Genomic DNA, 27,094 nt, shown 5'->3' with positions numbered 1-27,094 from the left:
TTTCCCAATTTGAGGAGCAATTAATCAGCACATTAAAAAGACAACTTAGGAAAGGCTTGGCGAACCGGCTTAACGGCCTTATTTGAATTCTTCACTACGTTGTTGAAGGAAGTTGAAACCTTGTCTCTTGACGGAAGTTATTAGAAAATCCTGAGTCTTCAATCACAATTCAAGGCCAACAATAATGATTCAGCTTTCTGAAGACATTGTACAAACAAAATGCTATGAATGAAGCTTGAAAGCGGTAGTAATGTCAAGACAGTTTACAGCATTATGTTAACCCTATGAAATAACCCAATACTGGGTGCCTAGGACTTCTATTTTAGTTGCCATGGTATCGAAACAGGTATTCATTACAATTCCATTATCGTGACAGCCCTAGTTCTTTTTTTGAGTTATTACAAATTTATGATCGGTGTCTGGAAAGAAACGAAGATGTTGATTCCTCTGCCATGACTGCACAGCACAGCTCAGCACCTCTCACAGCTCATAACTCAAGCCAGGAGCCATGTCAGTCAGGCTTTTTAAAGTCAAATCAGCCTGCACCACCCACCAGGGCTGATCAGTAGCATAGTGGCTCCCCTGCTAACTTTAAAAAAAAAAAACCCACAGATGGATACTTTTATATGCGGCAGTGAGGGGCTAACAAGTGTGCTTTTTACAGGCTCCTCTTTTAGTGTGAACAACCCTCGCTCAGATGTAAAAAAAAAAAAAAACGTTCAGCACCTCGGGGGGAGAGTGCCTGCGCCTGTTATCACAGCCGGGATCAGCTTTAACAGGAGTAATTAGCACACGGTGATGAGGAAGCACTTAGTTTGTAGCTCAGTTTAACATTGTAAATACTTCGACTCGCATTGTTGACGGAAAATGCTGCTTTTAAGGTCAAATATTTCCCTCCCTGCTGCATTGCTCCTGTCAGGGTGTCTTTGACAGGCAGTCGGCTACATGCAAATCGACAGAATTTCTCCTCCCGGTGTCCAAATTGCATCACTTATAGCTCCTGAAATTGCACCTTGCCCCTCCCTCGCCCGTGAAAGCTCAAATGTACAGCCTCAGCTGTGCACAAAGCAAAAAAAAAAAAGGGGGACAAAAAAAAAGGGAATAAGAAGGGCACTTATTGAATCACGTCGGGTCAGGGTCATCGTGTTTCAGCGCTGGTATGTTCTGATCTTTTCTCAAAAACCACAGACAAAGACTGAGTCTTACTTACTCGCATTCAGCGGTGATGAGGCGTTCAAAAGCTCTAACACTCTTCTCCCTTATCTCCCGCAGGCACAACCAGGCAGCCCAAGGAGGGAGAAGTCCCGGGGGTGGATTATAATTTCGTGACCGTTGACCGGTTTATGGAATTGGAGAAAAGCGGAGCCCTGCTAGAGAGCGGAACATATGAAGGTAAGGATTTAGCCGAGTCACGCTTATGATTGCAGCTGCTCTCCTTTGTGATATTTCCTTCCCCCTCCCAAAAAAAAAGAAATGTCATGAATTTATGCAGCGACGTGGCACCAAAGGCATTTTTCTCCATGCAAGTGACAGCGGTTTGAATAAATGCTGAGACGGGCTCATCACTCCACGTCCACTCACTTCACAAACACCCACAAACTCACTTCAATCCATCCATCTTTTGGCTTTTGTGGAGAAGAGAGTGTCATCAGTCAAGAATGACACAGGAAGGGATACTTTGTAAAATTCTGGACAAGGAGAAGCAAATCGCACACGCGCAAACACACACTCACATGAGAGCGGTCCCTTCCAGTGTCCTCTCTCCGGGCTCTTCAGCTTCCTAATCAAAACAAACAGACACTTCCCATCCTCTCTCTCTTCTGCGGTCAGACTTTCCCAAGGCTTCCGATTCTTTTCTTTTTTTTAACCGCTCTGAAAAAAAAACACTCGTCTTCCAGGCCAGCGCCATCTCTCAGGAGAACCCCTGCTGCCTTCATAAAGATAACACACAGATTGTTCTCTTTCACCTTAACTCCAGTCTCTGTTCACCTGCCACCGCTGCACAGGAGAGGGAAAATAAGCAGACGGCCAATTTAACGGTCGGTTGCCAGAAGCAATGTTAGATCCTTAAAGGGATGGGAGCTGCATTCCACGGGGAGATTCTTCGGCGCGGTCACTCGCCCATCATTCAGCGTTTTATATAGTTTAATAATTTAATGGCCAATTAGATGTGGAAGAAAGGCAGAGGGGGTGAAATTTGAAAAGGAAAGCTTTCCATTTGAGCAGAAAGAAGCTTTTTAAGTTGTTGTAACCAAAAGAAGGAAGAGTCCTTGAAAAGGACACAAAAACAACCGTTAGCTGTTTGTCTTTGATGGAAAAAAATATCTGAAATAGTTGTAAAACACAAATTGATTCACTAAGATGGAGAAAGAAACAGTTGAGAAAGTGCTTTCTTACTATAAATGTAAAAAGTGTCTTTCAATAATATCTCTCTTAGAAACACAAGAGCCTGGGGGGAAATGTAGCAACACTATACTGTAGGTTTGTACTATGGCAACAGAAGTGTATTTTTTTTCCACTCTGTGTCTTAGAAATCACGTTGTTTTCTTCACTTTGCTGTTGTTTCTTAATTTAGACTGCCTGGAGGGTATACTGGGAAGGTTTTCTTTCAAACTTTGGCCCATTCTTTAACAATAACTCTCAACTCTTGTGACTCCAAAGCAAAGGAAACTTGTGATTCTCTCTTCTCTTTGTATGATTGCACTTTCATTTCAGTTTGTATTTTCAGCCTGCAGCTACTGGATGTATTGGACTTATAAACCTCCGCTAAATAAAAAAAGATTACAATCCTCCTCTCTTGAATCATGGTTAAAACATCAGGGTTTGAAAAATGAAGCCAATGCAGAAGTAAAAAAAAAAAAACTGCTGTTCATCGATTGTCCATCGAGTTGGTCAGAAATAAAATGTTTATAGCTTGGTTCAAAAAAACAGTTTTAGTCTGAATAGTTCATGTCCTATTGGCACACACTTTAGAACTCTTTAGTTTTGATTGTATGAAGGATAACAGTTATTCAACACTAACTGCTACAGGCCCCCACCTCAACTCCACCTTTTTGCCTGTTTGTAGGTTGATCAAAAAGTTAGTTTGAAACTGCATTTCCAATATGGAGACCAACATTGTCGGTCTTCCAAGCTTCACTTCAGTAACCAATGGGGACGCCACTAAGACGACATCCATCTAATCTTTGAGTGCTGTTGGATGCTTGTTAAAGGTTTTTTTTTTTTTTTAAACATTTGATATCCCAGCTACCAAATTAAGTGGATGAGCTTAAAAGGCTGAGGGGAATTAACGATTGTGGAAAGAAATGATAATTTTCTGGCTTTCGAATCAACAATAAAGTCTTAGCATGTGTGAGGCTTTAGAAAATCTTTGACGGGCCTGATTCGGCTCAGGGGCCAGGAAAGCTACACTACCCAAGAGCCTCTGCTGCTGTTATAGTAAGCATCATCATTTCATCAGTTAGGAATAAATGTACTCCATTATAGTCAGTCATAGTCACAGAATACTTTTGATATTGACCCAAAATCCAAAGTTGGGGGACTTTGCATGACTGAGGTTGATAATTGAATGAGTGGAGATTAACATTGATAACACCTGACTTGAGACTGAACTTAGACTGAAGACACAGCTGACCTCCACAGGACCTGTTCTCACCACAGTAACTTGAGACTTGCTTGTGACTTTCACATGTGTCATTCACTCCCTCCACTGCTCAAATCCTGAAGGCAGCTTTAGCTCTTTGTGAGTAATACATGCAGCAGAATTTCAAGCTCTTTGATTGGCAGCTAAATACCAAATCTGGTTAGATATTTATGTCAGTAGTGGTAATTATTTTTTCTCTAATACTGCACTCCATTCAGAGTTGGGGGTAGGAATGTCCCAGTTGAAAAAACGTCTGCATTTTGACCTGCTGTATTCCAGTTTAAGATGGATGGATAATGGATTGATGGATGAATGGGTGGATGGATTGATGGATGATGGATGAATAATGGATGGATGGATTGATGGATAGATTGGTGGATTGATGGATGATGGATGGATAATGGATTGATGGATTGATGGATGGATGGATGGATGGATAATGGATGGATGGATTGATGGATGGATGGATTGATGGATGATGGATGGATAATGGATTGATGGATGGATGGATGGATGGATGGATGGATTGATGGATGGATAGATTGGTGGATGGATGGATGGATGATAGATAATGGATTGATGGATGGATGGAATGATGGATGGATAATGGATGGATGGATAATGGATTGATGGATTGATGGATGGATGGATGGATGGATTGATGGATGGATAGATTGGTGGATGGATGGATGGATGGATTGATGGATAGATTGGTGGATGGATAATGGATTGATGGATGGATGGATGGATGGATGGATTGATGGATGGATAGATTGGTGGATGGATGGATGGATGATAGATAATGGATTGATGGATGGAATGATGGATGGATAATGGATTGATGGATTGATGGATGGATTGATGGATGGATGGGTGGGTGGGTGGATTGATTGATGGATTGATGGATGGATGGGTCTGGATGGTTGGATGGATGGGTCTGGATGGATGGGTCTGGATGAATGGATGGGTCTGGATGGATAATGGATGGATGGATGGATGGGTCTGGATGGATGGATGGATGGATGGGTCTGGATGGATGGGTCTGGATGAATGGAAGGGTCTGGATGGATGGATGGATGGGTCTGGATGGATAATGGATGGATGGATGGATGGGTCTGGGTGGATGGATGGATGGGCAGGTACATGTTTAGCATGTCACATTAGCTCACAATGACGCCATGGGTGGAGAAAATTCAGCCAGTTATACCAGAATCTGTCCTGAATGTTGGCAACCCCTTGGCATACGTCTTAATTTTGTCATTTTTATGGCAGGGAAATAAAAAACTAACTTTTGTCTGGAACCCTTGAAGCTCCAAAACCCACCTCCCATTACCTTTTCCAATGTTTCATCTTTCCAAGCATGAGTTTGGGGGAATCTGCTAATAAAGGCTTTCATGTCTTTTTCTTAGCTTCATCAGAGTGTAGGTGAGATCAGCATGGCTGTCAGATGTGACACTCGTTCCACCTCTTACTCAGACTTCAAAGTCCAAGTTTGTGTGATGCTGCAGGTTGTTTAAGTTCACACGCGTTGAGCATTCAGAGCACTTTCTTTTTATTTCTACAGCTCGTTAAGGCTCCGGGATTTATGTCGCCAGTTTGGGGTTCTAATCCAGACAGTCCCAGTAATCTTTTTTACAGCTACTCTCTTTCATTTTTCATTTCAGCCTTCATGTTTTCTCAGAACATAATGTTTCAATAGGTCTTTTCCCCTGCAAAGGGAGACACCGACTGATATATTTTTTTAAACCTCATTCGCTGTTCTTCCTGTTTTTTTCCCCCGGAACTGTCTGAAGTCGTGTTGGAGTTTGTCTCTGATTCTCTAGCCCCAGTGCTTTAGAATAATCTCCATGGATTTCCAAACACATCGTCTTCTTCTGTCTGTTATTTCTGCCAGGGAGACTTGGGTGCAGCAGAAGAGATAGCTACGGTGTGCTAATCTTACACCAAACTCGACTGCAGACCACAACTGTGGCTGAAGTCCTCTGAACCGATTCTGTAAAGACAATCTCTCCAACTTTCATCCATGCCTTTGGATTTGAAATGTAGCCTCGGAGGAACGCTGTGTCTGATCTTTGAAAAGAAAAGAACATCTCTCGGACTTTGGACCAACATGAGACGCCAGCTTAATTCAGATTATCTCCATTGATTATCTCGAGAAGGAAAACTTTGCTGTAGATGTGGGAAAACCTGCAGAATGTCAAATTGTCAGAAGATAAAGTAACCATGAAATTATGAATGTCTTGCTTCCAAATACAAGTATATGACTTATCAATGCCAAAATGTCATTTTATAGGTATTCTTTAATAGTTTAGGTGAAGTGCTATTTGTGATTCAAAGTAACCATACACACTGAATATCAATACCTAACAACTGTTTCTTTATTTAAGTCAGTGAATATTTTTTTTTTGGCTCACCAGTAAAAAAAGAACCCACTACAAACAAACACTAATTCCCATTTCTGCCTTGCAGGTAAAGTCAGTGTAATTCTGCTGCAACCACAATCCAAAAGACGTGAATGGAAATCTTGTTTTGTCTTCTAAAAGCAATGAAAAAGTACATTTAAAAACTCAACACTTGAATTCCTCTCTTACCTTTTCTACTTTTAAATGAAAGTGGTTGCTGAAAAGAAAATCACTGTGACTCTTGGAGTTAAGAAAAGAAAAAGAAAACTGAAGTCATGAGGTCTAACAATGACTGGAGAAGACTGTCAGAGGGATTGGGCTGCTGTCAGCAGACATAACAAAAGATAATACGATGTCAAATGATTTGCATGGTGGAATGGGGCTGTTGAGTTAGGACCAATTGGAAAAGTGCATTTCCCGGAGGCAGATAGTTGGTCCTAACCAGAGACCAAAACTTAAAGATACATAGATCGTTGAGTCTGAAGCCATGCAGAAAACTCACAGTCTGATACACAAAGAGATCCCTACATGGTCCGATGATGTGCAGAGGAGATGCAGCTCCTGACAATGGGTGAAATTAGCTCATGACATTGTGCATGCATGCCAAAGAGGCCTTGTTGTCAGCTATGCGTTGCTTTGCTGCCTCCTGTTGTGATATTGTCAGACACGATGTGATCCCGAGCCCACAGCTTGTGTGTTCATGGATCAGCTGGCTTTGACAGGGAACAGCATGTCAGCGGCTCTGAACACCTCATCCTCCCTAAAGCTGCTGCAGCGACGTCGTGTGCTTCCTCCGACTTAATAAATTTCCACATCTCTTGTCCTTACGTTCTTCACTCTTTAGTCACTTTGCTCGTCTTGTCTTTACTCTTTTAGGGTCTTTTACATTTTGGGGTTTTACATTCAGTGCATGGATTTTTTTCTTTATCGCTATGTTCCCCTTTATTAAAATGGAATGTCAATGCAGATATTCAGAAATGCACTTGTTCCCTTTGGGGATTGTCATAAGCTAAAGTATTGGGTTGTTGAATTTTACAGAAAAAGGCATTGTCTTTGAAAAAATATCTGGATATGAATGCAGAAACTTTTGGAGAGGAACAAGATATTTATGTTCTGGTTTCCGTTTGTAGCATTGTGTGCTTTCATTTCGTTTGGGCTTTGGTTGTCTGCAGGGAAACACGTCTGTGTGGGGAGGCAAAAAAAGGCAATCATCACACAATTATTGGCATATTATTAACCTCTAAGGTCATTTGTATGTGAGAGCAGAAAACAGGAAAACAACAGCTTCTCGCCACACTAACTTCACTTTTGCAGGTTGCTACTTGACCTGTTAGCATTGACCATCACACAGAAAGTAAAGATCTGGTCGCTTACACCAGCAAATTACACCAGAAGCTTTGAACAATTTGCCATCACAACCAGAGGCTAAATCATCATCAAAAGATAACCAACAGGCTCCTAGATTGTTTTAAAAGTAAGCTATACAAGGAGCAGCAGACATGCTAAAAGCTTTGGAGGGTCAAACTGTGCTAAATGCTAACATTCCCACTTTGGCTGTGATAATATGCTGATGATTACATGTTTTCCTTCCCTTTGTTCCAGAAAACTTCTACGGTACCCCGAAGCCTCCGGCCGAGCCCAGCGCTCTGCTGCTAAATGTAACGGATCAGCTGCTGCCGGGCGCCAGACCCAGCTCCGAGGGCAAGAGGAAGCGTAACAAGTCAGTCAGCAACATGGAGAAGGCCAGCATCGAGCCCCCCGAGGAGGAGGAGGAGGAGAGACCCATCGTCAATGGAAACGGCGTCGCCGTCACCCCAGGTCAGCGGCTACACAGATGCAGAGTCAGAGGGGGTCACTCGGGGCCAGAAGCCTCATCATGACAGCTTGGTTTTGTGTCAGGCTGATCTGTTAGATTGTCATTGAAGTCAGAGCAACAGACTCTTTTTAGAGTGGTAGCCTAGCAACAGAGAAACAGATTGCTTTAATGAGTATTTCCAGGAAAATGATTTTATGGCAGATTATCACGTTTAATTGGTTACACAAATATCTTTATGTGCTGTTTAATGAACTGGAATGTAAACTGTGAATTATTATTCACTCTCACATTCAGTGATTACCTCCGCAGTCCAAACGCTTTCTGATTAAAACATTAGTGCCGTAGCTTTTTTTCGATGAGTGTATCATTCATTAGGTATTATTATTGAACACTGTTCCAGCCCTGATATTCTGTAGGCATTACCCCCATCATTCCTCTCAATTTAACCGCAGCCTGCAGCTCTTTATAGACCAACAAGGACTTTTTAACAAAACGTTTCTCCGCTCTCTGGTGAATCCGACCTGTCCAGACCATTGTTATCATCTCTGTGAAGTCTGAAAAAAAGGGAGAAAGGGACAGTAAACACATCACAAAACAAGGCCAAAGCTCTCAAGGCCCTTCTTATTCCCACAGATGGAAAAAACAGATACTTCTTTATACAAATGTTTACCTGCAAAATCAAACATTCAGAACCTCGGACTGAGATAAGACGCCTGTGAATGCACCTTTTATTGTGCGCGTTGTACAGACGTCCAAATAGGCACACACGGCCCAACACATGGGGTTTACACAAACAAATAGCCTTTGAATGCATCACATGATACGACCATCATAAAAGAGGCTTTTATGAGTTTGATTTTTGTGATTCCAAATCCAGAACCATGCTCTGGTCCTGTGACTTTCTAAGCTGGTTTTATGACCCGAGGACAGCCAAGTCTCTCGCTTCAGTCAGAGGCAGCACGACAAGACAAAGTGTTAGTCTTATCGCTTTTTTTCCCCCGTCAGATAAACGGTGTCCCAGGTGGTTTTTAAAGCAGAAGGACGTTTGGTCTAAAGATGAAATTTTGGTTTACTAACCGGAAGGATCTCATACAAGGTAGGTCTTTTTTTCAAGATTAGGTCGAGACATTTCTCTGATATCCTGCTAGTTTAAACTATCATGAGCTTTGATCATGACAGTAAAGACGTTATGAATGCAGCATTTTTTTTACATATTAACATTATTCTAACCGTGATGAGGAAATGACCAAACTGAGCAGTTTGAATACGTGAAGTTAGAAACAACAAACATGATGTGAGTATACATTTATTATGTCATTTATTCTGAAAGGACAATAATACAGTTTTAACAGTAATCAGCACAATTCCTTTTTAAAGTGCTTTACAGGATTAAATCAAGAATTCTCCGTTATTCCTCATGCTAAATTAAATCACAACATTTGACTTTAATTTGGATATAAAAGATTTAATACGTTTATTGATATGTAGTTCATTTAATATACTGTACAGGGTAAAAAACATCTTCATAGATTATACCCAAAAGAGCTTTACAGTAGTGTTGTAGTACTCCAGAGTGGTCAGACATCAAAAGCATCACGACAAAGAGGAAAAGGGACATTCAAATAGAAAATGTCAAAATCACTTTAACAATGATTAACAATCACAGAGAAGAGTAAATATGAAAATGTGTTCAAATAAATAAATAAATATTTAAAGTTAAAAAAGTCAGAAAATGGGATGGAATATATAATTTAAAGTTGTATTCAACATAAGAGTGTACAATATTAAATTACGGAGAGTTAGTTGACGACATGCCAAATTTTGTATAGATTTTTTTCTTCGATGTCCAGAGATGATTAAAAAGAAGACAATGACTGACTCCATGGATTCAGACGTGTTCATAGCCGCTAGTTGAACATGACTCCACTGTAACAAACATGGCTTTTTCTCTGATTGGTCACAGGAAGTTAAAACGTAATCTCTGTCATAATATTTTGGTTAGTTTGGACGTAATAAGTTTAACTAGTTACTTACCGCAGTGCATCTAAACAATGACACAACTTGAGTTACAAACTTGACGAGTCGACACATCGGGCTTAGTGTGAACTTTACAGCCTAACTTGAGGCCAAACTTACACATTGAACATCCCAGTCTCCAGTTGTTTTTCCTCATTTGCATGAAATGACGCAGACAACTCTGAACATGACGCTGTGAGCTGAGAGAAAATGAAGCGACTGAAGACATTTCTAACTGATTGCTATCGCTGGTGCTGCGTCTCTCGATAACTTCAGACTCTGTTGGATGTTAAAAAAAAAAAAAAAAAAAAAAAGTCGGCTTCTGCACTCAGGAGGAGTTTTTCTTTTCTGTGAAGAGGGACAGAGTGTGGGCTGACCAGGAGGGCTGAAGGGGGAATCGATAGAGCACAGCAGGCTCTGTGATCTAAGCAGATAGCTACCTCGCTCTTTCCCTTCTGTAGATTATCTCTGAATCCCCCACACTCATTTGTCCCCCTCCACCAGTCCTCCTTCTGGGAGGCGCACGCACACACACTTGCCAACTCTTTCTTTTTCCTCCACACACACTATTCCTCTCCCTCAGACACCTCCTGATGCTGCCACAACTCAAACTAGGGCATCACAGCCAGCTTCTCCCTCAATCTCTATTGTCTCCTTCGCTTTCTTCGTCTTTCTATCTTGTTAACCTCGATCATTCCCTCTCTTTCCACCACCTCGCTCCTGTCTTTCCCCCTGAGTCATCGCCTCTCCTCACCTCTTTCTAATCATTCTTTCCTCTTTTTCTTCCCAGCCTCCACCCTAACCCTGACTCTAAATCAATCTCCTCACCCTGCCTCTTACGTCTCCTTTTTCCCTCGCTTCACCTTCTCTTGTCTTTCAATCTCTCCCCTCCTCCCTCTGGCGATAATGTCATGTCTGACTCATCCTGCCCTGTCGTCACCTCAGAGTCGAGTGAGCATGAGGACAAGAGCACAGACGCTTCGGGAGACATCGGCCCCCCGAGCCACCCCGCGGAGGCCCCGACAGAGGCGCTCAAAGAGGACGGACTGTCCCCGAAATTCACGGCACCCAAACCCGACGAGAACGACGAGCTCGGGCCGCTGCCGGACAACTGGGAGATGGCGTACACCGAGAAAGGAGAGGTGTACTTCATAGAGTAAGTGTCATGGTTACATCTGAGCATGATGAAAGACTTTATGTGCTGCTGATAAATCCTGGATGGGAAACAAATTCAACAGATGGTTGGCAATTTAGATTCAGATGGTTGGGCTTCTTGAAACTAAAATTAATTACTGTTTACATTTATTCTTGCCCACCTAAACGTATAGCCAAAATATTCATAGACTCGGAAGAAGCATTGCTTTCAAATGTGTACTTACTTGCAGTCACATGTTATGCAAACAGGCCGTTTGGTGTATTTTCCCTTCATGACATCACAAAGGGCAGTAACCCCTCCCCCAGGTGGGTGACACTCCCACAGCTAGGTGTTTGTTCTGAACCTCTGAGTCTGCCTTCTCACTGTAAACAATAGGGCATGGAGCGAGAAAGCTCAAGCCACCCAAGCCCTTCCAGAAAGGGGCGTGGTCTAACACAGCTAATTTGCATTTAAAGGTACAGACACAGAAACAGCCTGTTCTGAGCAGGGCTGAAATAGAGGGGTTTATAGGCATGATCAAATACAGGATCAGAGTGGATTTTTAACCCAGAAAGTTCACAGACATGTTCTTGAGAGCTCTGAGACTTATTTAAACGGGTTGAAAAGGAGGAGAATATATGGCCTTTAATAGCGATGAATGAATCATTGTAAGAATAGTACACACAAAAGCCAGCTGATATCTTATTGGTCAACACGGCTCAGACTGCAAGATTCTACAAACGGAAACAAGAACACTTCAGTGCTGATAATCCAGACCTCCAGGTACATAGTCTGCATTATTGTGTAGAATCTGTAAATAGAGCCCCCCCACCCCCCACCCCAAAAAACCAAATACACACACAGGGATCGTAATTGATGCTTGGTGATTTAATGGGTTTCAGAGGTCCCCTGAAGTACCTCCTTACCCATAAGTCTGTTTTACAAGCGCTAAAGTTTAATTCACTGGAGTTGTTAGCTTTTTACAGCAGCAGTAAAACAGTGGAGGTGAGTCTTTCTTACACCAGAAATAATGGACTTCTTGTGTGTTTTCTTAGTGGGGGTATGGGAATTGTATTTGCATGCTTGTAGTTCTTGTATAGCATCAACCAATGTAGCCATAAGAGGAAATTATTCTGCCATTACCAAAAGGTTTTTATTGCATCAATATATCATTTCAGTCATTAGGCTCAATTTCTCCACAGTATTGATTGAATCCCAGAACGCCTGAACGCGTCATAAACCTCTAGGAGCTCTGCAGCAGCAGCAGCAGCACCAGACTATGAAAGAAGTAGGCGGGGATGCGGTTGTCATCAAGCCAGGCACATGTTGCTTCTTCATGTCTGTTCGACCGAAGAAGCAGACGTTTAAATTCCCTCCACAACGTCTGTCTCCTCCCACTAAACATAGAAACCTCATGCTGCCACATCCATCAAGCACATTACACAACTAATGCAGTTAGCCTGCGGATATGATATGCAGCTTCAAATTTAAAAAAAAAAAAAATCGTCCGTGGTGTATGTGATGCTGTGCCAAAGCGATAGCCGCTGCCAAGAGAGCGCTTGCCTTTGATTGGCCTCCATATGAGATCAATCCGTTTACCTGCAGCCCTTGAAGTGAGCCAGCTGAGGGGAGGACGAGAAGCAAAGAGATGGAGGAGGAAAGGGAAAGAAAGTGATAGTGATTAAAAATAGCTTGGATTGAGAAAACAGGAGGGGAGGACATAAAAGAGGAGATAGTAGAAGATGTGTCGGCTATAAATAGTAATAGATGGCAGTAGAAGATGGGAAGGAGGAGCGTAAAAGAGGAGGACAGTGTGTTGGAAGGTAAAAAAAAAGGTCAAAAGGTGGGGAAGAAGAAAGAGAAGGAGGATGAGTTGGTGGAAAGAACAAAACTGACTAACTAACCTTTAAATCGTGATTCATGTGGATCCTTAAAATGTCTTAAAAAAGCCTTCAGTTTGATGTTTGTATTGGAGACAGCACTTTACACAAGACATGTTTGAATCCTAGTTAGCATCAATCGTTTTTATGGATTTCCTTGTGATTTAAGCATACCCAAGCCATGGATGCAATGCTAGTTCTTCCCCAAATGCACCAAAGCTATGCTGTGCAAAAATTGCATTAGATTTTATTAGTTTGGGTCTTAAAAAGATGTTCTGTCTTTAAAAATGTGCAGACACTTCATTAGGCTCTAAATTTACTGTTTTGATCCGGACTCAAATATCTTGATCTACTGTAAGGAGCATATCCACAAATCCTCAGAACTCATTAGCTATCATCTAGCGATCAATATGCATTCCTCTGGGAGCGATGGAGAACTTTTCAGGGCTTCTGGTGTAGTCAGTTGTGATAAAGGACTTCATGCTAGAACTTCCTGTGCCTCTGCGTTGCCATTGGTCCGACTGGAGAATGGAATTGGTGAGTCAGTGTTGAGAAGACAGGTCTAAGTGTGCATTGTTAGCCGCACTTGCACGCAGATGTTTTTAAAAGCCTCCATTAAAGCTGAACGGTTGTGAGAAGACCACAGAGGGGATTCTGGATTATACGACCGTGCTCTTATCACTCCCCACACGGACTGTTTATGCTGCTTACAAGCAATGCCTGATAAAACGTAAGTGGGCAAAACCACAAAATTAGAACACTTCTGCTACCAAAATCCTGTCTTGACCTCCAGATTCAACATATTTATGCAGGATCTGTTAACACCACAGAATCCATATCAACATTTACTGAACATATTTGTACTTGGTGCTAAAACAAAGTTGTTTTTTTTCTAAAATGTTTTTTCCTTTAATCATGAATGTCTCACACTGGAGTTGGGAATCTTTGTCGACAGAATACCTTCGACATTTAAGACATTCTCATGAGCTTCAATTATTCATCGTCTTCACTATCAGATAGCTAACGTAGCCATGCTAAGACAGCGAGCCTGGTGGTCACCATCACCAACCAGTGGACGTCTTTTTAAACATTTAACCAAAACGTGCTCACTTGGTGTGTTCACATTCATGTTTTCTATGTTTTTGTTCATCTTATTATTGGTGTACTGTGTCTTTAAGTCTCAAGTACAAAAATCAAATTTCCCTTTGAGACATAAGCCCAAGTTAAAAGTACTGAAAAGAAAAAAAAAGACACAAGGAAGCCTCTTTGCTGCTTCTTCCTCCTTCATCTTCTCGCTTTTCTACTGTAGGCACTTTGCATACAATCCCCCTCCCCCCCTCTCCTTACTGTCATCATGAAAGAGAGGCCATTGTGGCTCCTGAGCTTCAGACGAGTTGAAGAGGCGCTCTGAGTTTTCCCGGACACGCCATCATATCTGATCTGGATCCAGCTCTGTGCCCCGGGAGCTGTGGATGAATCTGCCAAACCCACAGCTGTTCCCCTCGCTCACCCCCTTCTTCCTCCTCCTCCTCCTCTGCCTGCTTAGTAAGCCAATTAAAAGTATTGATTGCCATTTTGTTAACCCAAAGCTTTTTCCAGCCCCCCCTCTTTTCTTTCTCGTCACCTTTTCAGAAGGGTTGGCACACGAGGGAGTCTCATCTTTCCTCTCTGAAAATGATTCTCCGGCTGAATTAAGAATCCACCAACCTCCTTCTCGCTTTCTGCCAAGTCTCCTCTCTCTCGCCATCTATCACACTCCCTCTCACTCGCTCTCTCTCTCTCTCTCTCTCTCTCTCTTTTCCCTTTCGTCTCTTTACAGCCACAACACCAAGACGACATCGTGGCTGGACCCGAGGCTCGCCAAGAAGGCAAAGCCGCCCGAGGAATGCAAAGAGGATGGTGAGTGCTGAGTCTTTATCTTCTGTTTTTCTCTTATTTCTGATTATTTTGTTCTCCGTTCGCCTTCTTAACATCTTAACAACACAACTTCCCTGCAGCTTTAATTTCTTTTTGAAAGATTCCAACATTGCCTGCAGATCTAAAGATGATCTAATTGAGTTTCAGTCCATTGAAGGAACACTTTCTGATTTAAGAGCTTATTTTTTGGGAGTTTTATGGTGTCTGGTGTGTGTGTGTGTGTGTGTGTGTGTGTGTGTGTGTGTGTGTGTGTGTGTGTGTGTGTATATCTTTCTGTGGATAGGAAGCCTCTTGATACATGTGTTTAAAGCCCAGGTCCAGAGAGACTTGGAGGTTACAAAGACTTCTTTATTCTCAGCTGAGAGAGAGAGAGACGTGGTGTGTCCTTCACCCGCCCACACACACTGCGAAAAAACACACCGAAAGAAGAAAGGAGACGGGATGAATGTCAATGCGGCGTGCGTTTATAGACGAGCGTACATTTATTTTTCGAGTGTGTCATCTATCTCTCTCGCCGTCACCTTCCCTGCCCTCATCCCCATTCGTCTTTCCTTTATGTGTGAGATTTATCGCCCGAGTTATGGGCAGAGGAGAGCCGAGTAGGAGGACCGGATTGGGGAGATGGACGGAGACAACGAATGAGAAATGGTTATTCGAATGTGTGACTGTGTGAGTTTGTTTGGTGTGTGTTGACGGCGGGGAGGGGCGGGGATGCTTGTGTGTGTGTGTGAATGTTCCTGGTAAACACGTAACCACGAGGATAGAGTTTCACTAAAAATACACTCAGACGCACACACATGCAGACAGACGTTCAGACAAACAAGTCGACTCCGGGGTCACATTGGGCTTTCATTGACTTTTTGCTAAATCTGCATTAGGACACCGCGGTGAGTAGGCCTGCCGCAAACTGTTGTTGTTATAATCAGTCGATCTGTCGGCTACTTTCGGATTTATTCCTCAGTTATATAATGTAGGGGAAATGTTTCTCAGATCCAATAGTGCTCAATGGAACTGCTTTTTGCTCTTACATATTGGACAACATCAACACTTTAGTCCGGATGCATGTATCTCAAAAGTGATCGGATGGATTGCCATGATGTTGAAATCGTCAATAATCTGACCCTGATGAACGCCACAAGCCCAAACGCGTCGGTGTAATTTGTTAATAAAGTTGATCTACAAGTGTTGCTGGAGCTTTTTGACCTCCTCTAAGCCTTTCACTCTTCATGCCCCTTGGTAGTTGGTGATAATCGTCAATAATAGCAGGAGCGGCAAAAAGGGGACTTGAGATTTGGTACAGACATTCAAGGTACCCTGTGGAAAATGTTGGTTACTCTCTGACTTCTAATCTGGCAGCATCTTCAGGTTAAAAGATGTTCTATTAGCCTCGTCTGCACTTTGTAGTTAGTGCCAATAAACAAAGAGAAAGTGCTGTTGTAGTTGATATCAGCACTGCTGGACCACTGGCTGAGTACTCCAGCATTCCCTCCAGAAAGTCCAAAGTGTCTCTGCTGTTGTCGTTGATCTCAGCACTTCTGGAATACATTTTGTCCAACCACATCACGTTCAGAACCAACCGTTTTATATCGTTGAATATGAAACCTGCTTAACAGTATTGTGGTAACATTTTCATGAAGGTCATAGTAGCATGCTGAGATAAGCAGCCTTGATATTCTAAGTCTCGTTATAGTTGAAGGTTTTTTTTGTTTTTTTTCACAGATGAGCTTATTGGAGAGTAAATTAAATTTCAATAGTGAAAGGTATAAGAATACCAAACTCTTTTGCTATCAGCTCCTTCGATGGAACGTGGATTAGCAGTATTCCTGCATACGTTTCCAACCTCGAGCAAGGATAAGACAAATGTCAAGAAGTATTTGCAGATCGTGTTTGACTGCGCCGAGATAAGAGCGAGAACATCGGCGCCCGGTGTGAAAACATTTGCACTGTGTGTGGTGGCATTAAACAAAAAGGGACTGCTTCCTGTTGACACATCGCCTGTTTTTATCCCTCCAAAAGAATGACTTTTCTTGATCATGCATTTTATTCAAAAGACCTCGTGTGTAGTCACTGAATCACCCGCTTTCCCCCCCTCGGTCTTTGGACTTTAAAGGGAGACAGATCTCCGAGATGATGAAATGACACAGAAACAAAGACGCCTGTGAGGAATTAGTCAGAATGTGATTCCACTTTTATCTCCGGCACTTCCAATCCTATTTATCCACCGAGGACGCCCCACATGAGGAGATGTGCTGATATTTGTGAGGATTGTTATTGATCTGGTCGGGGGACTAATCCAGTTAGTCCCTTTTTAGAAGGGAAAGTAGAGCTTAACGGTGGCTGCAGGTCTGAAACCAAGTTACGATTGTTGCTCAAAACAGATTAAACAGTTTTAATCAGGCAGTCATGACTGATTGGTCCTCTCCACCAACAACAATAGGTCACAATTGTATTAGTTTGACATGCACAGAAATAACTGCAATGAGATTCCAACTAGCCTCCGTTGTAGTTTGCGGTAAATGCTAATTAGCAAACATTATGCTAGTATGGTAAGCTAAGATAAATGACATGATGAAGAATGCACATGCCAAAAGCAGCATAGGTATTAGCATGTTGAGCTGCTAGCATGGCTTTCATTTGAGAGAGTTCTTTTTTTTTAATCATAAAAATGTCTTTTGTGCTTTATGTGAAATGCTAATAAGCTAACGTAAACATGCTAACATGGTCAAACAAGGCCGGTGAACATTGCATTTGCCAAATAAGCATGTTTGCAAAGTTTTTTTCAGCAACACAGCATGTTGATACTAGCATTGTAGTCAAAGCACAACTCTTAAGAGCTGCTAGCTTGAATGTTGAATCATATTTGAAAGCTCTGATTGTCATAGAAATGTCTGGGTTGTGTTAGCTACATGAATGATTTTAGTATGCCTGACTGTCAGTGTGTTTTTGTCTATATTTACTCTCCTGTTTAGAGTGTGCCTCGTTTTGACTGTCGGTAATAGAAGTGTCCTCCCATTTGAAGTGTGTAAGCAGCCGTGTGAGAGGTGTGTGCTGTTCACTCCAAACGTCCCCAGGCTGTCGGTAGCAGCCACCCCAGAGAGCTGAGCTCAGTTAGGGAGGGAAAAGCTGCCTCTGTAAATTCAGTATTGATCGGTGGGAAAGGTAGACGTGTGTGTGTTCGTGTTTTGGACCCGAGCCATGCTCTGATAAGCACTAACAGGATTGCAGGGTGGAGTCTGTGAGCTGTGACGGGACAACAGGCTGAGAGGAGGAGAGCAGGAGTATTAAGTGGGACTTTGGAGTATCGGCGGAAACACAGATGCTCACTAAAAGCAAGATGTGGGGAAGAGCCTGAACTTAAACCACTAGATACATCCCAAAAAAATCTAGTCCTGCAATAGTGACAAAAAAGTTACATCTGGAATATTAGCAGCTGTATAAACAGTAATGCATGTCACCTGTCCTATGTTGCTTTCTTAACATTTTCACACGACTGCTGCACGAGTCAAAAATACAAACAGGAAGCTGATCTGTAAACTGTAGTGGATGTGGATGTTCAAAACTACCAGACTGGGTCATCATTTTTTCCTGTCTAAATTCAAATAAGTTTGGCAAATCTCTGGACTTGTAAAATGTAGTAAAATAGTCCCACTTATATATGTTTATTTTCCTTGTTGGATGTCTTTAAAGTCCTCTGTGTTTGCAGTTCTTTGCAATTGACCTGAGTGTGAGGTTATTATTACAGACAGAGATGGCAATTAAATAAAGGCCTAGGTTGTAATTAAGTCTAATCATCCCTTAACAGTATTCATTATGCAGAATTCTCTGTGTGTAAGCGTATGTCATTGGAGTTCATTACTAGTATTGAACTTGTTAAATGTGTTTTCTGCTTTCGAGGGTTGAGGATCTTATCTGACCTGTTCTGTACACCAGGTTTAATGAATCCAGATTACTGTTTCACAAAACGTCAGTGTCGGTTCTAAGTCATCCAGACTGAGACATCTGGACAGGTTGAAGATCTTGAAGACGTGTCGCCTCTCCTCCGAAAGGCTCCTTCAGTCCTGAGCTATCTGGTTGGACGGAGCTGGGGTGGTAACGACGGCGAAAACTAGGTTAACGACTCTGATGTGATGCTAATTAACATGCTGATGATCCAGAGGCTAGCTCCGTCCAACCAGATAGTTAAGAACTGAAGAAGCCTTTCGGAGGAGAGAAACGTCCAGTTGCCTTTGGATCGAGCTGAGGTTGTTGAATTGTTTTCCTCCTGCATAAATAGAGCAAATGTACTGGCATGAAAAAAAACTGTAACATTTCCTCCTGACTTAAACTCAAATGGAGGTATAAAGTCGCTGGAAAAAAAATGGAAAAGTTGTATCTCAGTGCATAACTTGAGTCAATGTTTCACTGCCGGTAAACACAACTTGTTCCCTCTCAACTTTAAAGTCGGTTGCAACACAAACAACCAGATTCTGTCAAAATATGCGGAGCAATGTGTGTACGGTTTAGCGCGCTCGATCCTGCCTCTTCAAAGGGAGCGGCGTCTCCGGTGAAGACGGGGAGAGCGGCTGACATCACAGACGTCTCTGTCGTTACATAACTCACTCTGCATCCCCCCCCCCGCCTCACTCTCTCTCCTCCTGCCTCCATCTTTTCTCACCTCCTCTCGCCGCCTCTGTATCCATCTTTGTCCCCTTGTTTGCTCCCTCCTGTCCTTCCCGTTTTCCTCTTTTTAGTTTGGTTAGATGAAAAGAAGTAGGACAAGCCTTTTTATAGAAACTCTTTGTTTGCTTTTTATTTCCCCCTTACTCTGTTTAAAGTTGATTGTTTTGTTGTTTTTTTCCCCCTTTTTTGCTGCCAAATATTTTTTGGCTGTGAGAAAAGAAAGAGAACAACCAAGCAGGCCTGCTGTGGTCTCGTTTACTTCTTTACTTGTGCGGCCTGTTTCCTGTTTGTTTTTTAAAACCTGAAAAAGTAGGTGACGAGACTCCTCATGATGATGATAAGTGATTTTAAAAAAAGACAGAATTGTAATCATTCTTAGTCAGTCTTTCAGTTTGTTTCATCAGACAGCACCTGACGTACAACATATGAAGCCGAGGAGGATTAAGACTTTGATGTTGCTCAGGTTTTTGTAGGTTTTTTTAATCGCCTTAGAGTGGCTTTTTTGTGTGCCCGCCTCTGTGCGTCCCAGCAGGCCGCGCTCATGTGAAAACAGAGAGCTCAAAACCTCGACGTGTAATTACATTCTGCTCGTGTGAGGAACTTCATGGGCAGAGAGACACAAAGTTATTATCGTCTCTCCCCGGCCGGCATCGAGGTCACACTGCGTCCTCTCTCTTGAGGGAAATAGCGGGGCTTCTTCTTCTCCTCATTTTTCATTCCTTCCCTTACATCCCTAGTTTTAAAAAAAGCCTCGCCCCGTGTGTGAGATTTGTCTTCTTCTGTTACTTCATCATTCACGTCGGAAAGCAAAGCTCCTCCTGCTTTGTAAATGTCACCTCTCCTGTTCCCTCCGTTGTCCTTTTAGCCGGGGCCTTAGAGATAGATTTAGTGATTTTTTTTTTTTTGCTGGATGCATGAAGCTTCCCTCCTCTCTCTCTCCTTGGTGTGTGGGCAGTCCTACAGGTGAGTTATTATAGAGGGAGAGGCGCAGCGCCCTCCTTCACCTTGAGACTCCTGCTGCAGTACAGCGACAAAGTGGGGGGGGGGGGGGTGGGGGGGGGCAGGGGCAGGAGATGCTGTCTGCGGTTTGAGTGATGGGTGTATTTTGAGAAACATCCCCAGCAGAGCATGCCTGAGGCCTGCACATTGAAAGCAGGGTTCAAAAGACGGTGCGGCAGGTGTGTGACGTGTGCATGCTGAATTAGCTGCCAGTGTGTGTGTGTGTTGTATCGAATCTCAAAGTGTGTGTGTGTCTGATAAACTGACTTGAAGCTACAGTGAGGCGTTTTTTGAAGCAAGCAAGTGCATCACCATAAAGATTGACGACCTACATCTACTTATTCTTAACTTTCTGAAGCTGCTAGTGTAGAGTAGGTGTTAGACTAAGTGACTAACTTGACGCCGCAACAACATCCCTTTTGGTTTTTTTTGGTTTTTTTTACAATTTCTGCCCCGTGAAGATGACATTTTTATCAAAAAAAAAAAAAACAATAAGAGTTTTAAGAGAATTAAACATGTCCGACCAACAGTCCAAACTTCTGCAACAATACAGGTCTGAGAGGCTGAAACCTTTTTTTTTTTTTTCAATTTGATTTTCAGCAAAACAAAATTAATAATTATTAAAAAATGTTAATTTAATTTACTGATCCATACTTTGATCCAACTCTCAAACAACAACAGTATTCATCACAAGATGGACGATTACGCCCCACTTTCCCAAACTGTTTGATATGAAGCAGAAACAGGCCCACTATTTGACTTGCATGTCGGCCCAAATAACTCCTCCTGTGTGACTCTAATCGAGTTAGAATTAGAAGAATGTAATTAACCTTAATACATGATTTTATCTCATCAACAGGAGGCTATTATAGAAGAAGCCACTTTGCATAAATATCCCTTTTAACATGTAAACAAAAGGCTCTGATGAAGTCATGCTTTTTTCTGCTCCAGTCCTGACACTGTGGGGGGGCGGGGGGGGGGAGCTGAAGTTTGACTGTAGCAACACTGCTGGAGGAAAGTAGAAGAGGAAAAAGTGTGTGTGTGTGTGTGTGTGTGTGTGTGTGTGTGTGTGTTGTGCATGTGAAGCTCTTTCATATTTTTCACGTAGAGCGTGCCAAATAACACCGACCTTGGGAGGAGAAAGAGGAGAAAATAAGTGCCAGGTCACAGTTCAATACGTCTCGTTCTGTCCCTGGAACGTCCTGATAAGCTACGAGCTTCTGAGTTCGACTTTTTTTTTTTTCTCCACAGCTTAGCTATTGTCTGCTCGCAGCAAGACGGGGCCTTTGGGGACTTTGCAGGAGAGGGAATGTGAGGACATGCATTTCTCAGACCGCGCAGGTGCATTTAACAGGAGAGAGAGAAGAAAAAAAAAAAACAAAGTGGTGGAATAAACAGGAGCTCATTGAAATGGAGCATGATACACCAGAGGAGGCTGCCTTTTGCCAGAGAGTGACGCAATTAACTGATTTGTTGTCGGAGCATTGACTTTTCCTGTCACTGAAAAGATGTATTGCCGTTTAAATTATCTTCCTAAAGACTCGGAATCAAGAATCTTTTTTCCCTAATGGAAAAAAAATGCACTGGAGGTTGTTGTCAGCTGGTCTGTGAGGTGACAATCAAACAGTAAATCTAAGTGCATCAGTGTATCTTAAAGGCTGTCCAAGCATGTGCAATTTAATGACACTCTAAAAAGATTATTATCGCTGAGCTTGTAACTTCTCCTCAGGTGTTGATTGCACTGTTGGCTACATTTCCCCCTTAAATATAAGTTTAAAAAGTCCAGATTTTTTGGTGGTTCGACAAACTTTCCTGTGGTGTGAGGTGTTAAGATTGTTCCCAGATGAGGCCTCAGATCACTCCTTTTCATCCACCTGTAAGCTTTCCCTGCAGTCCTGATGTCTGTTCTCCTCAGCCGCCCCCTCTCATGCTCCGTGTGTACGTAGACTCTGTGGAGAGGGCGGCCTGCAGAGCCTCTGCAGCCTCCTTCCAGCGGATGGCGGTGTGCTTTCCACCCCTGTGTCCGTCAATCCTCCAGAAGTCCCTGGTACTTTGCCAGCTTCCTTTCATAAGCCTCCAAAATGCGGTCTTCCCAGGGCGCAGTCAACACTATCTGTGCAAGCTGTACTGAGGCCTCTGACAAACATCCAGTCAGTACAGTCCAGTAGGGCGAGGGTCTCATTCAGCCCTTCTTTTATGAACACAACATGAACCACACATTCCTCCACACACAGGTTCATCCTGTCCAGCCTCTGTCCCTGATATAAAAAAAAAAAGCTTTGATGGTGAAACACAAGACACCAATTCTCCCTTTTTTCTTCTGCTACATAATATTTATCCATCAACAAGCTCAGCACGGCTTTGACATTTTTTTTTTTTTGTAACATCTGACAGACCCGTTAGCGTCCCACAGAGCAGACAGCATTGTTTTTCTTCTTACGACTTTGTTGATTGCACTTTTTGATTGTGACAGACAGGTTTGTGATAATCATTACACAAAGTGGGGGAAATGTTTCCTCCTGTTGACGGGAGAGGGAGTCAAGTTTATGAATCATGGGGAGAAATGAGGCCTGTTTTTTTTTGGCACTTTTGGGTCTCCAGAAAAGATGAAGATAAGTCGCAATCAGTCATTTGATGGGTTAGTCATGGCTCCTGATAGTAATGATTGTAATAAGGATCAAAAGATGGAGGATCTAAGATGTTTTTTTCCCCTGCACACTTTGTTCATTTCCTTTACAAACAGAAAATGATGGTCCACAAGGGATCTTGATAAGACTTCAAACTTATCAATTAAACTGAAAAAGCTTTAAGTTGTAACCACCTAAAACTATAAAGGGTCAAAAACTGACTTAATCTAATTAGTATTTTCAAAGTAAGACTAAAATAGCATTTAGAATAAACAGCTTACACGATACCATTTGATGGATCAGAAGGTTCGCTTAGGTTTCCACCTTTGATAATCTCTGCAGATCACCACAGCGGACCTGCAGCCCTGGACCATCTTAAAACAAATGGCTCCATTTTTCTGCAAACACCGCTATTTATCACCTTGAACATGTTGGAAATGGAATACACAGGTGGTCCGGCTGTATTAATGTTCAGGTGAGCAGGCGGGCAGAAGGTTTCTGTGTCCCTGCTACACAAAAACACATCCGTGCATCTAATACTTTATCTCATGTAGTGAGGCTTTATGTTCACAACAGCTCCATACAAACACGATCAAATGGAACCAAGCCGGAGATATTAAACAATGCTGATGTGATATTTCTATTTATTTGTTTGGATTTTGTCGAACTCAGCAGCTTATTAAGCTCTCCATTATGAGTCGGACTCTAATATAGGAGTGCAATAATAAACTGTGGTTGACGCTATTAAGTAATAAAGTCTGGAAAGTTTGAGTTTATGTGGGGTATATTCTACTGAGACTTCATCAGAAAGGGAAGAATAAATCTGCGTTTCCTCCAAAGTGTTGAAATTAAAAAAGTTTGCCGCTGATGTCAGCAAAGAATGTACATCTTTTTAAAGTATCATTACATTACAGACTTTCAAAATAAGAGTTTTTATGCATTCAGTATTATATATATGATCGTTCAGAGACATTTCATGAAGAAAGTTCCAGTGTTTGAGGCCAGTTCTTGTGTTTGTTGTTATTGTTAGCTCAGCTTTCAGTTTAAGGTTTGGATAATAAGGTTGGACTGAGCTCACAAACAATGGGCTCTGTAGGAGTCTGATCCACTTCCCACAACCACAGGACAACAATTCTGAACTCCTTTTTATTTGTTTGGAAATCTTCATATATTGTTTATTTCCTCCGAGCCTGCAGCCAATTTTGTGTTTTTGGACCGCACACCTTGGAGAGTGGATTTCATGCCTGTATTGACGGGTAGACATTTAGAATAATGAATCAGGGGCAGTTTTTCTAAGCAGAGGTAGTTCTTGAATGTGTGCTGCATTCAAAGGTAAATTGATAATGAAAAAGTGCAGTATCCAACAGGGAAGATATTACATTTTTTTGGTGGCTACAAAAGGGCTGGAGGTGCTGAAAAGTATTTGATTCAGACGGTTTCTTTCTCAAAGGTTGGAATAAAAGAAAGTATCAAGGAGAGAAAAAAGGGAGGACATTTTAAACAGAAGTCTCAAAAGTAGCACGAGTCGAGATGAAACATAGAAGAAGAAGAGGGGGAAATACGGTGAAGAAAAAGAGAGAGATGGATAAGGTTGAGTTGTACGAGTTGTATGAGTTGTATGAGGAGAGAAAATGTGGCAAAGAAGTCAGGATGCCTCCTGCTGGCAGTAAGCGGCCCTCCACCTGTGACTGCAGGACGCGGCGTGTAGCATGACGAGAGGTCGCAAACACTTTCCCCCCCTCGCTTCAGGGCTCCTTCAGAAGAGCTGCTATACCTGGAAATTTCACACCAGCTTGACATTTCCTTCCTGGACGAATGCAGCATGGTATTGATAAGCAGTGTGGCTTTATGTGGCACACACACTCACACACACTTACACACACTTTCTGACTCTCTGTATCCTTGTCCTGGGGAGTAAGCGCTCCACTGCAGGCTGCTGACGGAGAGGTTATAGACGGCTCTCAGTGGGGCTAAACAAAAGAGCAGAGCGAGGAGATAGTCCACCTAAGTTCAGCATTTATCAGCACAGTCAGTAAAAGAAAGAGTGTTTCATTGTGAGTGTTAGATCACCTTAAAGTGAGACTGTAGCTCCTGCTGTAGAGTGGTCCATGAAGCTGTAGGAGTAACCATCAGAGAACTGTGATCAAATGTGAACCGCTTAGAGACTTTGGCTGTAGAGAAGAGTCAGAGAGGCGACTGCAGATGCATCGATGACACAAAGTCGAATACACACGTATTCAGAAAACAACTGCAAATAGATAAACGCTGCAAACCATTTTTAACTGAAGTGCTCCAGGCCTGTAGGGGCGCTCTTTGGGACGCAGCTTTAATAGTAACAGGAGAGAGTGAGGGAGTTCAGGCACTGAAATTTTGGTTTACATGACAAAGTTGTATCATTGAAGGACAGAGAATAACGTCAATATTGCAGCAACAAGGAGGTTTAAAACAAGTCTGCCCTGGATTTTCATATCTTGGATGAGCTGGCGCTACCGTTAGCTGTGGGGCTAATAAGCATCCCTCTGCCCCCGCAGTCAGCCTGACCCACCGTGCTTTTGCTATCCTTGCTGTGTAGAGTCCAGGTTGAACACTTTTCCCACCTGTATTTTGTGTGATTAACACATGAAAAGGCTTGTAGGCACGTTTTCTAACTTTGAATAGAGCTCGGCATAGCTGTCGTAGAAGGTTGCTTTTATGCTAAGCTAGGCTAGTCACCTCCTGGCATGAGCTCGAGACCTGAGCACACAGACAGAGTGTCAGTCTTTAGTGTAACTCTGAAAGTAGAAAGTGCTGCACTTCCCCTTTAAATGCCCGGTTTAATGGAAATAAGTGCAACCGTGCAAGAAACAGAAGCACACTTTTGTTTTGACTCCCAGAAATGTGATTTACATATCTTATATTCTTGTTTTCGACCCATCTGATTACGTGATTGCTTATATCCAGATTTAACCGTTTAATGTAATTCATACAATGTTATCTTAACCTTCCAGGATCATCTTTTCATGTTGTTTTCCGCTTCGTTTGTGGAGTCCATCTTCCCTCCTTCCCCTCTCTCTTTAAAGCAGACACATTTCCCGGCTTCCTTCAGCTCCTCTCGTGGACATTGTAATAGAAAAGCTTTTTATTGGAAAGCTTCTGAGCTACACGACAGCCCTTTGATCTTCTCTATATGTGTGTGCCACTGTGCAAAATCACCAAGAGAGTTAGTGTGTGTGTGTGTGTGTGTGTGTGTGTGTATATGTGTGTAAAGTAAGTAACATAATGTGGGTGTATGTGTGTAGCACCCAGTAAAGGTGAGAACATGAAACACTCTCTTTCATATTTAATGAGTGGAGATGGGCTGAAGGAATGTTGCAGTGTTCGCAAGAGCGATTCCCATGGGCTGTCAACCTGCAGGATGCACTTGATTAGATCACTCAAAACCGTGTGTGTGTGTGTGTGTGTGTGTCTGTGTGGTAAATACACATTTTAATGTGAAGAGTGTGCAGGCAACAAAAATAGTGCATCTAACTGAAAGTTTAATCATTTGTTTGGAGGGTATGGGGGCAGGGTTCAGAGGAGCATATGGCACATGCACAAGCGTTGTTTTGATGTGAGTGGGAAGATGAAAAAGGATTGGAGCTCAAGGAATGTACGATGAATAGTTTGTTATCATGGTTGTGTTGAATACTCTGTTCTCATTCTCATCAATTACAGAATTCTGAGGGTCAAATATTTCTCTGTTACAGACCGTAGTTTGTAACACAGCTCTGAAGGATTCATTCTGATCATTCCAAAATGCAGAATTGAAAAAAAAAATGAATTTGATGTGGTTCCTATACTCTAGTGACACGCCCCCTGCACGCTACATGGTGATTTTTCGGTGATATTTATGGTCTTGGTCTTGACTCGGTCTCGATCCCTAAATGTTTTGGTCTTGACTCGGTCTCGATCCCTAAATGTTTTGGTCTTGACTCGGCCTCGATCCCTAAATGTTTTGGTCTTGACTCGGCCTCGATCCCTA

General features: G+C 42.4%; 1 protein-coding gene across 10 annotated transcripts in view; it reads left to right on the top strand.

Annotated features, from left to right (window-relative positions):
• Positions 1 to 27,094, top strand: part of magi2a (membrane associated guanylate kinase, WW and PDZ domain containing 2a) — a 200,347-nt gene that overhangs the window by 120,347 nt on the left and 52,906 nt on the right. For 9 of the 10 annotated variants that reach the window (XR_010665123.1, XM_065951168.1, XM_065951167.1 and 6 more), the window contains exons 3-6: positions 1,273 to 1,392; positions 7,648 to 7,863; positions 10,823 to 11,033; positions 14,712 to 14,791. Coding sequence is in view for 9 of the 10 variants with exons in the window: in XM_065951168.1 (XP_065807240.1) it covers positions 1,273 to 1,392; positions 7,648 to 7,863; positions 10,823 to 11,033; positions 14,712 to 14,791 (627 nt within the window). In the remaining variant the exon portion in view is untranslated. Of the gene's footprint in view, positions 1 to 1,272; positions 1,393 to 7,647; positions 7,864 to 8,828; positions 8,958 to 10,822; positions 11,034 to 14,711; positions 14,792 to 27,094 lie in introns of those variants that run through there. The other variant, XM_065951174.1, reaches the window with a different exon arrangement.

This window comes from Labrus bergylta, chromosome 23 (assembly GCF_963930695.1).
Source record: "Labrus bergylta chromosome 23, fLabBer1.1, whole genome shotgun sequence".
NCBI lineage: Eukaryota > Metazoa > Chordata > Actinopteri > Labriformes > Labridae > Labrus > Labrus bergylta.
Note: the sequence above shows the minus strand (reverse complement) of the source record. Positions and strands in the feature narration are given on the sequence as shown.